The following is a 14,471-nucleotide window of genomic DNA, read 5'->3' on the forward strand; positions in this document are numbered from 1 at the left end:
AAAAATGCATGACATCATGTACGAATATGTTTGTATTTAAATGGGGATTTTCCTACCACGTACTCTAAACAAATCTTGAAGAGATCGGTAATTACACATCAATGGAGGATTAGGCTACGTGTTGATCAAGTCTGATATTTAGTCCTGAACTTAATCTCCAAATGTCCGTCAAGAAATGGTTTACTGGTCGGACCTTGTACACTTTTTGGAAAACAAATTTGAGCTTTTGAAAATCCCAAATCAATATGTACTGTTGAGAGATGTTCGGTGAATTGAAAAACCACTATTACAGAAAACATTTTAAAGATAGACACGAATGATCTCCAATGTTTTTTCATTATCAATAACTGAAATACTTCTAAGTGGTAATATATATATGTCTGTTCGTACTACTTTCCGTTGTACAGATAAAAAAAAAAAAAAAAAAAAAAATGTAATGCAATTTGCCTAAAAGACCTGAAAGTGTATTGTATGCCTGCTTTGTTTCTGTAGGTTTTTTGCGTTTTCGTTCCAAAAAAGTATTTTCAAGATTTGAGCTTTTACGGAGGAATACTCGCTATTAACACATCCACGTCGGATAATTTTTCTTTGGATTCTTTTCGAATGACTATGTCAATACATTTACTGGCCCCTTAGAACCAAATTAGAATCATTCAGGTCCTCCTAAGAATGGGCCTATTGTTCCACGAGTCTAATCCCTCAACAGACAGTCAAGCGTTACAATGGGGACTCAGCTGTCACATCGATTCGCCGCCCTCCCTATTACAGACATCTTTTCTATTAATTCTAGGCCCGTGAATGTCAATGCGTTTCACTCCACATGCGCATGCGTGTTGTGGGGAGGGGGGGGGGCAATGCATTATTTTGCCTCAGCTTGTTTGGCTTAGATGTTCGATTAAAATTAATTGGTGAAATGTACAATGGTAAAACAATATAAACAAATGATTGTTAGTGTGATTTTACAAAAGTTCGTGCTTAAGTAAAAACTTCCAATGAAATTGCTATAGCTGATTGTGATGATTGTGGTTTCATCAACAGTCCTAAAAGCAGTAGTGTATGCTGCTGCTAAAAGTGATTATAAACACATTTGATCACGTGATATCCGGTGGCTAGGAAGCTTGTACCGTTCCCATTCGGATAGGTGTACTCTCCTTTCAGATCTTCTCCCTTTCACATTTGATCACGTGATATCCGGTGTCTAGGAAGCTTGTAGCGTGCCCATTCGGATAGGTGTACCCTCCTTTCAGATCTACTTTTTCCTTTTCACTTCTTGTTTGCCTTGGTATTCTTACGCCCTTTGTTCCTCAGTTTCTCCAGGAGGTCTATCATCCTTGCGCGATCTCGCCAGTAGCACTTGAGGCGGGCGAGACTCAGGCTGAAAAAAGGAAAACAATCCATGTTATTCGTTAGGAAACAAATATTCTAATGGCGTCGTCATATAAACCAATACGATGAACAACTAAATATCGCGGTTTCTTCTTTCCGATGATTTCGTGGATTACTTCCATTCGCGAAAATAAAGATCCCTTTTTTGGTTGTATCGGAAAAACGAAAGAAATTCCTTAATTGTTTGCAGTTTAAGTAGGTTGTCTAGTAGCCAACCAAGTGGACATTATGTCTCACAACCCTTAAGAAGACGAACAGTGCGGTTCTGAAACCCTATAATGTCGAGAAATATTGCAAACAAATTATTTCAATCAGAAAAATTGAAAGAAATTTTATAAGCCACCGTATTCAAAATCATAGTTGTTTTCAGAAATCTTCGCGATTTTTAAATAAAAAGGCTAAAACAACAAAGACGTACAAACATTTGGGAAAACGAGACCACTAATAACGAGAACACTAATGACGAGAACACTAATGACGAGAACACTAATGACGAGAACACTAATGACGAGAATACTAATGACGAGAACACTAATGACGAGAATACTAATGACGAGAACACTAATGACGAGAACACTAATAACGAGACCACTAATAACGAGAACACTAATGACGAGAACACTAATGACGAGAACACTAATGACGAGAACACTAATGACGAGAACACTAATGACGAGAACACTAATGACGAGAATACTAATGACGAGAACACTAATAACGGGAACACTAATAACGAGAACACTAATAACGAGAACACTAATAACGAGAACACTAATAACGAGAACACTAATGACGAGAACACTAATAACGAGAACACTAATAACGAGAACACTGATAAAGAGAACACTGATAACGAGAACACTAATAACATACCCAAGAAATATTTTGGGATCCATGGATCTCTCGGGGAGGCTCGCTATTTTAACTGCAGCAATATGGAAGAAATACAACAGAGCCTGAAAAGAAACGAAACCATTCTACACAAATTGTATGACCCCAAAGAATTCTCATCATACGGAAGAACCCCCCTTTAGGACACCATGGGTACAGTAGAACCTCCACTTTTTTCTCCCGATTTTTTTTCTAAGCCATTTGCTTTAACCGAAACCTCTGTAGGGCGGACACCACTCTGATCCAAATTGTGGACACGGCCTTGGCGACTTTCTGGTCCAATCACCACGCAATTACGGACAGTAAACAAAAACAATGGCTTCCGGTAGTCGATTAGACCTAACAGGTGTGTAGTTTGCGTATTTGATGAACAGAATGTAGACACTGTGTTCAGTTAATTACAGGGTGGAGTGACCGGATGTCCGTTGCTCTCCTAATCAAAACCGAATGTTTCGATTATTTATCTTCACTGTGCATCACATTGCCAAGCTACTGTATATTCTAACATTAATTGCAGTCCATTGAGTTGTTTGTCCCCTTGTGCTCTAATTACAAAGAATAAAGCTTGATGTGTAGTAGCTCAATCAAATGCTTTTATACAACTAATTAAGGATGTACGCTGACTATGAGTATGTAGCGTACGAACACAACCTGCATATATCAATGTTGGCAAATTAATATGACCTCCACCAGAAATGCAATAAAGTAATTTCAAGTTCGCATAATATTATAAATGGCATCAAATTACATGTGTATGAAATAGTTAATATTCAAAATTAATTGAAATATGTAATACGTAGGCTTCACGACCCCAAGTTCATACACATGAATCAACTTTTTGGATATAATGGCATAACCTCCCTATTAAGCACACCTTTACATTACCGACACCAACGCCCAGTCCCATGGGTGTCCGCAATAGAGAGGTTGTACTGTACTCACAAATGTAGCCCTTAATTGAGAAGCGCCTGAGCTGAATCTAGAAGTTGTATTAAATGGAAACGACCTATATTGGAGCAAATGCATTGTCCGTAATAGAGAGTTGTCCTGTAAGGGAGGTTCCCCTGTATGAATAATACCACCTGTGTTTTTTCCATATTTCAGTGTTTCCATTCAATAGGCAACTAAACAATAATAGAGAGACCGCGACCTTTCAAAAGGAGTAAACAAAGAAAAACGTGTCAGTCTACCATTCAGTGTTCTCAAAAAATGCGAGGAAACACTGACACAAAAATGTAAACACTCAAAAATGTAAACACTCAAAAATGTAAACACTCAAAAATGTAAACACTCAAAAATGTAAACACTCAAAAATGTAAACACTCAAAAATGTAAACACTCAAAAATGTAAACACTCAAAAATGTAAACACTCAAAAGCGTTACACCGTTGAAGCTGTCTTCAACCATGATGCACCACGTTCTACAAATTCATCATTTAAAATCTTGGTGTTTGCGAATTAAATTTTGGTGAAGACAACTTTTTTGAAAACGTCCACGCCTTTATCAAAATATATCAAATGTTCAAACAAAACATAGGTCATATACTATAGCTATTATCTCGATTATGTCTAGAGTTTCTTGGATTTTGTCCTCTGTGACGTCATCACGGATGTTGTCATGTTTATTGATCTCTCTGAAGTAGGTCAAGACGACTTCTCGCGAGACTTCAGGACTGTGGTACAGTCCCTGAGGATCCGGGGCTAAGCCTGCGAATGAAGAAGACAAGTTATATAGTTTGTTCAATATCAAGGAGGGACGCAAGGCCACACAATGAATTTTTTAAAATCATTTTATGTCAGAGACAAGCGCCCTATGGATATAGGTAGGGAATGGGGTCCCACAACTGGCTAGGGTGGAGGCCAAAGGTGATTTCTCCAAAAAGGGCCAAAATTAACACTCCTCTTCCACAAAAGTTAGAATTTTGAAAAAGAAGTCGAAAAAAGCCTCCGACTGGTGATCGCTGGTACACTTTGTCATATTGTGGTCAGAAGAATTCTCGGTGGAGAGCGAACAAAGGGCGTGTTGAGTGGAAATGTATTCGTTTGAAGCGCTAAACTCACCTGTTGCAGACGTGACCAGAAAGTTGGATAAATCCATCAGGGGCTCAGCGAGACCACACATCTCAAAATCCACAAATGTCACGTGGTCTGAAACGAAGAGTTGATATTGAAATTCGTCCTGCTGTCGCTTTCAAAAGTTGAGTTCGTCGAAATTTACAACAATGACAGCATCAATGACCTCAAGAATAATGTAAATTCTTAAACAGCTCCTTAATACACCGTATATCATGGCTGTCGCAAAGCGATTTACATTTCAGGCCATTTCAGGCCAATTGAAGGTACATGTACCGAGTGGTAGACCGAATCGCCAATACTCCCCTCCTCTTCATTATAGTGCTTTTAAAGATACCTAGTTGAACTCATGAATGTGACCAGATCACATTTACCAAAATATAGTGGTGTCGCACAACACTAGATTATCCTCAGGGTAGGCCTAACCAATGCTCTTTCTCACGGTGTCAATTAAAGCCGGTCAACTATGACACCTGCTATCATACAATTACATCATAGCGGCAAGAGGCCAGCCAAGTACCTTTGGCCAGATCTATTTGACAAACACTATTAATACTAAGGTGTAACGTTTTCGAGATTTCCGTTTCTGTGTTTTTCTCCTTGATGGAAACGCTGAACGATAGAGTGAAACGTTTTTGTGTGATTGCCCCTATTGAAAACTCTTGCTCTCTCTAGGTGCCTATTGTACGGAATACTGAAATATGGGAACATCACAGATGTTACCGGATCTTTTAAAAAAACTATTTGACAATTTATTCTCTTACCTTCCTTTTCATCATAGATGACATTCGTCGGGTTGCAGTCATTGTGACAAAACGAGAGTTCATGACCACGAATATTATCCGTCACCACCTTCAGACCTCCAAACACAAGATCTAGTTCCTTTATCCGCTCTCCTTGGGTCGGTACCTCACTGTTGAACCTATTCCAAATACAAGAGGGATGATGTGTGCTCGGAATGGTTCCCCACACGACTGTCCCAATCATCAGCATGTTATACGACAATATTATAGCCCGCAGACAACTATACCGAGGAAAAACAGTGGCGAATATTTTATAAATAGAGTTTTGTTATCTTTAGATACATGTATATCTGTATAGAATATGAATCTATATAGAAAGTTTCAGTACTCGGCAGAGTACTGGTATCCCTGGTGGTGATGAGGGGAAAATAGTTCCCTTTACGGTGCCTGTTCTTACCATTTTGTTGTTTCTTCATCGACTATCACCTCGGGCCACTCGAGTGTAAAATCTTTGAGGACATCCATCATGGGCTTCACCTTCTCCACCCTATATTCATCGACAGCAATCCGCCTTGTTGTCTCGCAGTGAATCTTGGCCATAGCCCGCGCAACTGCCCTGAAAATTGAAGAGAAAATAAAATCTAGCTGGAGTTGTATCGAAAATGGGTCATAGTAAATTAGAAAGAGCCAATGCACACTTGTGTTTAGCAGCCTGGCAGAAATTCTTCGGCAGAGTACGCTTTAATTGATAACTTTTACGCTTATCGTGGGGCCATTGAAACTGATATCTCATCACTAGGATTTTAGGCTGAATTAAATAACATTTCCAACCAAGATTTCTATCACAAAAACAACGAACTTGCTCCCTGCGACTTTAATACGACAGAAATTCTGGCCCGCTGACACCAATGTTGAAAGTGTGGGGAACACAGCATGACCTCGAAATGACAAGCGGCTTCATCTCCGCCACAGGAGTGAGGTTACAGTTTAGGCAGTTTTAGCGCTGAAGAAGAAGAAATTGAAGAAGAAACCAATAAAGGGTGATGCGCGATCGTTTTCTTGATCGGGATATGTTGACGAATCCTTCCTCGGCGATGGTATTGGTCTCGTGAGACGAGATTCGATGACGTCGTTCTTGAAATCCGTTTATGAAATGAACTTCGATTGGTTACCGGTTGTCCCAGCTTGGTTGACAGATGACGTCACGACGAAATGAGACGATCGATCGGGAATCGAACGTTGAAAGGGTTTGAAGGAGCAATTCAAGTCGCGGCCCTGTATGTTTGTCAGGGGCAGCGAGTGAAATATTTCATGGAACCAAAGTAAAATAACGACGTGCGCCTTTAACAATTAAGCAAATTTATATCGAATTGAAATGAAGTTATAGACACCTAGCTGCTGTCAGACAGGTGCGTCGGGCGGCAGATGGTTTTTTTCTGAGCTGTCGGCTTCCCAGTCACCTCTTATTCGAGTTCTACAGTAGTAGTTTCCGCCAACAACCTGCACCAAACACTTCGTAATCTGACTGGCTTGTTCAGCTATTCCGATGTTGACTCCGACTAGAATCGAGTTGGCCCTCTCTCAGTGCAGATCCTCTTCACATGGAATGATGCACTAGTAATGCACTGCGTGACGTCACGCATGACGTCACGTTGTAGATATCCATATCTATGTGGTACCAGTGCCAGTGCCAAGTTGTCAAATGATCTGGTAGCACCTGTCCTGACCTGATCTAAAAAAAACTCTTTATTGAAGCCCTGGAGCCCATTTGTATGCAGCCCAACAAGTGAACAATTGATGCATTCATGATAATTGCGTCAAAAAATGCAAATTAATTTCAATTGACAGCTGCTAATATCCAATTTAGTCTCCCACACCTATCTCGGTCGCCATACCCTCAGCCGCAGTCAACGAGGAAACATTACGGTAAGAAAATTTGGTTTATTTGATTTGAGGATCGATTATATCTATCTTCCCCAGGTTCTAAAAACTTCGTTTATTATAGTGTCACCCCTAATGAAAGGGCCAGCCAGCTTTTGGCTTATGAGACACTCTTTATATCTATCTCTAATACCAGGCGCCTGGCGAGAAGGCAGTTTGTACCCTATTTAACTAGCTGGCGGCTAACCAACCGGCCGCATCGGAAAGAGGTTACCAGTGGGTCTGGAACCTTCGACCTTCCGTTCACGAGTGTTTCCGTTCGCCAAGTGTTTCTGTGCCTTTGAAGTCTGTAGAATTACCGACACTCCCGGCGGCCAAGAAGTGTTTCTGTCGAGATCAGCTGCATGACCTAAGATTAAACTCACGTGTTGATATGAACTGAATGCAGGTTATGTTATTTCTCTTACATAATTGAGTGGCTGCTACGATTATACTAAGATTCAAGAAATAAGAATAATTGGTCATAGGCTTGTTAATTAACATGTGTGGTTCCCTATGCAAAAATGAAAAGTATATATAGTTAACCTGATCTGAAATAAATGTTGATTAAATGCAATTTAAATGAATTCTTGATTCGTCTGGTGGTAATTCGTCGGTACTGCTGTCTTCTTCTTCTTAGTATCATGACGACAGGCGTCGTACCCCGACGGAGGGAAGCTAAACGGGTACTGCACCCCTGCTCATAGGGTGGCCCGTAAATTGGCTAGGGGAAGGAGACACCTTATATTTCCTTAGTAGACGGGTCAAGACCTGGTCTACTTGCTACCCCATTAGTCCATTTGTCCATTTATCTGGCGTTCGATAATCCATAGTGTGCTGGAGAGTTTCGGTTAAGGTTTACTGTTCGTAATAGTCTAGATTCTCCCTGATCCTCAGCCTAGTAAGGTCCGCGGTTGACTTTGCGATTGGCGGTTGTTCATTTCTAACGGTAGCGGTACAATGACTTTGTGGCGCAATGGCACAGCCACTAGTTGCGTGTTGTTGAGAATTATTTTGAGGTGGGTTTATTCTGGATGAATTGGCGAAATATTCATGCAGACTGGTGTGATGAAACCGGTCGCATGTGCGGCATCTTTTTTGATTTTGACATTCCTGGGTGAAATGCGGTCCGAGGCAGTTGTAGCAAAGTTTATGTTGACGCACGGCAATGAACTTTTCATGCGCTGGTAGTTTGCACTCGAAAGGGTTATGCGGTCCTGCACAGAAAGGGCACACTTTTGGTCGGTTGTAGTTTTGCGGCGGTGGTTTAGTATAAGTAGTATTCGGCACACTCACGAACGATTCCACGGAGATCCTGTTATTTCCTGCGTGAGAATTATTCCTCTGCTGCGTTGCTGTCGTTGGTGTATCCATTCTTTCGCTTATATTTTCTAATTCCTCAGTGAATCGATCCATGAATTTTTAACCTGGAAACGGTCTCCTTGACCGGCGGTACCGATCTTCTCGCGCAGAAATTTTGGTAATTTTCTTTCAATGACAGGAACTATAAAGGTTGCACATTGTTCTATTGATACATCCATATTTTCAAGTGACCGTATGTCACCAAGAATCTTGTTGTGAAATTCCCGGAGGCTGGCGTAGTGACCCCCTGACGGAGTTATATCAAGGAGGTTGTAGACGTGAGCTCTCGTTATTTTCCTTGGTTGACCGAATCTGTCTTTCAATAGTTGGATGAGAGCTGGTAGATTTTCTCCGGAGCGGGTGTAGTCCGGTGATAGCATCCTTGGCGTTCCCTGTGAGTTGTCCTATTATGTAATTGAATTTTGTAATGTCCGCGTAGTCTCCTTTGATGACGTCAGCCTCGATGGCGTCCCAGAATGCTGTCCACGCCGTGAATTTACCGTCAAATATCGGTAATTTTAGCTTCGGCAACTGGGCGGTCTTATTCTTCCTTCTTTCGGTTGTGACATCTGGGCTCGAAGTCGTATTCCGTTTTGTTTGTCGAGCTAACGAATTCTTGACCTTCAGCAGTTTTATTCTACTTTGACTGCGAATTGCGCTGCTGTCGGTAATTTCCTTGTCGATGGCGTCACTATCTTTCAGGTCGGTTAGTTGCTTCTCAATTTGTTCGTTCATTTCAAGTATCGTCTGGTACAGATCGTTCATCTCCTCGAGATGTCCCTCCACTTCGGCAATATCATCTTCGCTGATATCTGCGTTTTCGAGAACTGCCGTTGCAGTCCCGAATTCCGTGTCTAAGGTTCGGAGCCGGACATCCCTTTTTTGTTGTAAGGCGAGAACGCCTTTTTTAAAGTCCTTAGCTTGCTTTTTGGACATCGTGGTTACTCGTTGCGTTGTGTTGTACTCGTTGCGTTGTGTTGTACTCGTTGCGTTGTGTTGTAGTCGTTGCGTTGTGTTGTTGAGTGTAATCCTGGTCACGGCACCATGTCGAAACTCTGGGGGTTTCTACTTCGGGAAAGAGGAGCGGTAAAAATCATCAAGTGACTCGGTTGGTTTCTATTATAACACTGAACTTTATTTGATATCTCACTACCGTCATCTCATCGTACACAGAATATAATTTACAGCCCCTTATGGTGGACACATGTTTTGGAGTCTTTCTCAGCTCGGAGAGGTCATCGTGTCGAGCGAAAGAATAATAAAACTTGATACTACGCCAAGTGTTTCTGTGCCTTTGAAGTCTGTAGAATTACCGACACCACTAGGTCATCAAGATCTGTATTCCACGAGTCTCTCCCAAGTTCCATGTCCCCAAGAAAGAGAAATTGTTATGTTCTCCTGGTCCTTTGGAGCAGCCAATCGCACCCCACAGAAACAATTGGTTTGTAACTTAATTTCATTTCAGGAAGCTCAATCTCGTCAAGAAGAATCTCTCACCGAAAATATGAAGACCATCTGTCTCCTGTTGGTACTGGCGCTGACCATTGCCTTTGTCGTTGCCGGTAGGTAAATCATGTAACATCTTTTAAGCCTCAAATCCAATGGCATGTTTGCCCGTTGCGTTTCTTATCAGAACAATAATGCAACATTCCATGCCTTCCTCATATCGACGCTTTCTCACCAATTCACCTCTGATCATTTTGAATCAACGCCGCAGTCGGCTAAAAATAAAGCAAAATGTTCTGATTTTGTGTCCGGTTACGCATGCGCATACCAGACTTTGCTCAAACTCCCAATGAGAGGACAAGCTGTCATTTGTTGCCTCTTAAACCGGAAGAGACCAACAGGAAGAGGCCAAATGTACCCTGGTATCACAAAGTCTCGTAACCGCTACCAATGATGAGGCTAGGAGATTGGAATTTGCTCTGTGGGAACTCAGTCGTGCGCATGCCTAACCTGAAACAAAATATGGAGAGAAAAAATTCGCTGCAACTTCTGGCGATTGTTGCGTTGAGCACAGTATATGCCCAGGTAACAGACTACGAATCCTCATATGCGTGTCGTAACTTGCAGGAGAGAAGAATCATGAGGAAAGGTTCGATGAGGAAATGAAGGAAAATGATCCATCTGGAAAACGGTAGGTGACATGAAGGCCTTTCCGGTACACATTGAACTTCGAGCTACTTCCAACCCAGGCACCAGTTGTTTTCAATATACTCCGCCTCTCGATATTTCCCCTGGTGTTGTCCATACCCTTTCGACGTATTGTAGCGGTAGAAAAAAGCGCTCAATCAGAGCGCCGTAAGGAGAGGAGAGTGACATTAAGGGGGAGGAACGGTTTGATGTGGAAATGAAGGAAAATTATCTTAAACGGTAGGTGACAAGGCCTTTCCGGGACACAATGAACCCGCAACAAGTGGGGACGAGCCACTTCCCCTCTAGAGACCGGACAGAAACCTCCAGATAAATCTCTCGCTGCCAAGTCCGGTATATATTCAAAATACCGGATTGAGGTTATAGCCAAATACAATTTGATACTGAAAGCTTCACTTGGTTCCAATTAGTAATAGCGTTATGACTTTTAAACAAAAAATGGAAAAGACCATGCTGTAGTGGAAGGTTTTCATCAACGCTCCCATTTTATTTCAGGCTTGAATGCATAAAGGTTGGATACTTCTGCACCAAGAGTAGGACCTGCTGTAAAACCCACGGCGGCATCGGACACTGCAGCTGGGAATTCCACTGTTACTAACTCCCAGACGACAGCGGATCGGATGCCGGAGCAAGAGTGAAATAGAACGTACAGTGTTCTTTCATTAACTTTAATTACACTGTAATGGCTTCCACAAAATAAAAGTGTATTTCAATTCATAAGACTTTCAAATATGTCTTTAAATTGTCCTACCCTATTGTATGGTATTGGATTAAGATATTGTTTTATAGAGACCCAACAAAATCGATATCTCGGAGACTAAAAGCACAATCCTTTGTCCCCAAGACACTCTGTATACAGCGACTTATGATAACTGTTAAATCTGCGCAGAACAATTACAATATAGTGTTTAGTGATGAAGTAAAAAAAAACCCAGCAAATCTTCAATGAAGCCATCAAGAAATTGAACGATCGTGACCCCTTAACCGTAAAGGATTGTAGGCTAATTGTCAACCGAGCTGGTTGGGGAGGGCAAGGTCTCGGATGTGGCCATGCCTTCTCCTTCTCCCTCTTAGTCTGAGAAAGCCAGTCTCAACACAGAGTTGAAAGAAGGTTTGACATTGAGCCATCGTACCATAAGCAACGAGTGATAGAGAGGAGGGTCACACAATTTGGGATGTTATCTCCAAACACTACTCACAAATGGCGACCAAGACCGAGAAAACAAGCAAGAAGTGCCCAGTTCCATTTGAGACTGAGCGAGACGAAGGAGGACAAACGTTCGAATGAAGTTTGTGACCAGTTTTCCGAGCACGGTGGCCAATACATCGAGCCACATGCCCGCACTGTCACAGATGACTGGATTATTCCCTGTGCAGCCACACACAAAACTGGGTAGGAAGTATGTATCGGCGGTCACCAGTCCTCCTTCTACAATACTGTCCCCTGCACCAGGATTTACGACCGAAATTCTGGCCCGTAGACACCAATGTCGAGGGAAAACTGTGGGGAACACAGCATGACCTCGAAACGACAAGCGGCTTCATCTCCGCCACAGGAGTGAGGTATAGTTTTGGCAGGCAGAACGCAGATGAAGAAGAGGCTCCCGGCGACACGGCCGGGATCAGGCCAAAACACTATTGGCATGACAGTTGAAGACGATAAGACATCAATCTTTCCGACTAAAATAATATCGGGGCTCAGGTACTTACTTCAAGAGCTTGATGTTCTTAAAAGCGGACAAATCTGTCCAGAAATAGGTCGTTCCCTTGGTGAATCCTGAAACAAGACCGTTGGTGAATGTCGCGTAGAGGGGAGGCCCAATCTTCAAATCCGCCATCAACTTTGTGTGGATTAACTCTTTCTGCCTGTTTTGAATGAAGCCCTCCACGGTTATTCCGAATATCCTGGCCACCAACCATTCATCCTTGTTTTCGTTGGCTTTACAGAGTAGCATGTGATTGACTAAACCCTGTTGTAGAGGCTAATTTGAAAAGAGAAAAAGGAATCAGGAATCAGGAGCAATTCATGCGTTACATGAGGGGTGTGTGAGTAAATCCCGCACGGGTCATAATATTCAAATTAAGATGTTCTGAGAAACCAATACAGGAAGAAAATCCTTGGTCGGCAAGTATCTTGATGAGGAATTTCAGACTGGCTATTGCCCAACACGCCAAAGAGCTTTCACCCTGTTCTTCTCTCGCATTTATGAACAGGGCGAATGGTCCGTAACTTCAGCAGCTATATGCGCCCCGATTTGACCTCGTCGACTTCACTGAATCCATTTGGTAACGTAAGCTTTTGGCGTATAGACCATTACCTGTTGGTAAAGTCACGACCTAAATGCTAACTAAGCATGCTGCATTACAGGGCCTAGTTCTAAATAGACTCAGTGTGGTTCATTTGCCTCTACTTCACTTTCTAGTATGTATGAGAGTTACAACCATGATCTACCTGATAAAGAACGATTCTGTCAGAAGTTCTAAAACGGACCAATTTTCCTGTCGCACTAGTAACATCGGTCATGTAACTTACCTCGATTTTGATGTCATCCTTCTTCCAAGCTGGTCGCAGTTTCGCTAGCATCTTCAGTAAGCCATCTTGGTTACTGTCCTTGTCCACCGTAGTGTCGAGATCGAGAATGCGAGCAGCCATGGTTGAAGATCGTTGAGATAGTGTTATTCTCGATATCGGGTCTCACTCATATTACGAGCCACGGTGAAGCCTGCTTGTACTACATGTAGTATATTTTAGGCCAGGTAGATCGTCAGATATTGTACTACAGTCAGTTGCAAACAACAACCTGCACAAAACACTTCGTAATCTGACTGGCTTGTTCAGCTATTCCGATGTTGACTCCGACTAGAATCGAGTTGGCCCTCTCTCAGTGCAGATCCTCTCCACATGGAATTATGCACTAGTAATGCACTGCGTGTCGTCACGCATGACGTCATGCTGTAGATATCCATATCTATGTGGCCCCAGTGCATGCCAGTGCCAAGTTGTCAAATGATCTGGTAGCACCTGTCCTGACCTGATCTAAAAAAAACTCTTTTTTGAAGCCCTGGAGCCCATTTGTATGCAGCCCAACAAGTGAACAATTTATGCATTCATGCTAATTGCGTCAAAAAATGCAAATTAATTTCAGTTGACAGCTGCTAATATCCCATTTAGTCTCCCACACCTATCTCGGTCGCCATACCCTCAGCCGCAGTCAACGAGGAAACATCACGGTAAGAAAATTTGGTTTATTTGATTTGAGGATCGATTATATCTATCTTCCCCAGGTTCTAAAAACTTCGTTTATTATAGTGTCACCCCTAATGAAAGGGCCAGCCAGCTTTTGGCTTATGAGACACTCTTTATATCTATCTCTAATGCCAGGCGCCTGGCGAGAAGGCAGTTTGTACCCTATTCAACTAGCTGGCGGCTAACCAACCGGCCTCATCGGAAAGAGGTTACCAGTGGGTCTGGAACCTTCGACCTTCCGTTCACGAGGCGGACGCTTTAACCACTAGGTCATCGAGATCTGTATGTTCCACGAGTCTCTCCCCAGTTCCATGTCCCCAAGAAAGAGAAATTGTTATGTTCTCCTGGTCCTTTGGAGCAGCCAATCGCACCCCACAGAAACAATTGGCTTGTAACTGAATTTCATTTCAGGAAGCTCAATCTCGTCAAGAAGAATCTCTCACCGAAAATATGAAGACCGTCTGTCTCCTGTTGGTACTGGCGCTGACCATTGCCTTTGTCGTTGCCGGTAGGTAAATCATGTAACATCTTTTAAGCCTCAAATCCAATGGCATGTTTGCCCGTTGCGTTTCTTATCAGAACAATAATGCAACATTCCATGCCTTCCTCATATCGACGCTTTCTCACCAATTCACCTCTGATCATTTTGAATCAACGCCGCAGTCGGCTAAAAATAAAGCAAAATGTTCTGATTT

The 14,471-nt window shown here is 42.3% G+C and overlaps 1 protein-coding gene across 1 annotated transcript; it reads right to left on the reverse strand.

Annotated features, from left to right (window-relative positions):
• Window positions 1-456: 456 nt before the first annotated feature.
• Window positions 457-13,291, reverse strand: LOC135496941 (ethanolamine kinase 1-like). Its single transcript, XM_064786540.1, has 8 exons — window positions 13,063-13,291; window positions 12,240-12,511; window positions 5,551-5,709; window positions 5,115-5,272; window positions 4,339-4,425; window positions 3,824-3,984; window positions 2,260-2,342; window positions 457-1,375 (listed from the first exon to the last, which is right to left on the reverse strand). Exons 1-8 carry the CDS (start codon window positions 13,180-13,182, stop codon window positions 1,264-1,266), a joined length of 1,152 nt encoding a protein of 383 aa, XP_064642610.1. The 5' UTR covers window positions 13,183-13,291; the 3' UTR covers window positions 457-1,263.
• Window positions 13,292-14,471: the final 1,180 nt, after the last annotated feature.

This window comes from Lineus longissimus, chromosome 12 (genome assembly GCF_910592395.1).
Source record: "Lineus longissimus chromosome 12, tnLinLong1.2, whole genome shotgun sequence".
Lineage (NCBI taxonomy): Eukaryota > Metazoa > Nemertea > Pilidiophora > Heteronemertea > Lineidae > Lineus > Lineus longissimus.

Coding starts and splice junctions, on each gene's coding strand:
- LOC135496941 (XM_064786540.1), bottom strand. CDS start 13,182: ATGGCTGCTCGCATTCTCGATCTCGACACTACGGTGGACAAGGACAGT. Junction 5,710..12,239: donor AAGAACATCAAGCTCTTGAA/GTAAGTACCTGA, acceptor TTCAATTTTCAG/GGCAGTTGCGCGGGCTATGG. Junction 3,985..4,338: donor TCTGGTCACGTCTGCAACAG/GTGAGTTTAGCG, acceptor CTTCATTCGCAG/GCTTAGCCCCGGATCCTCAG.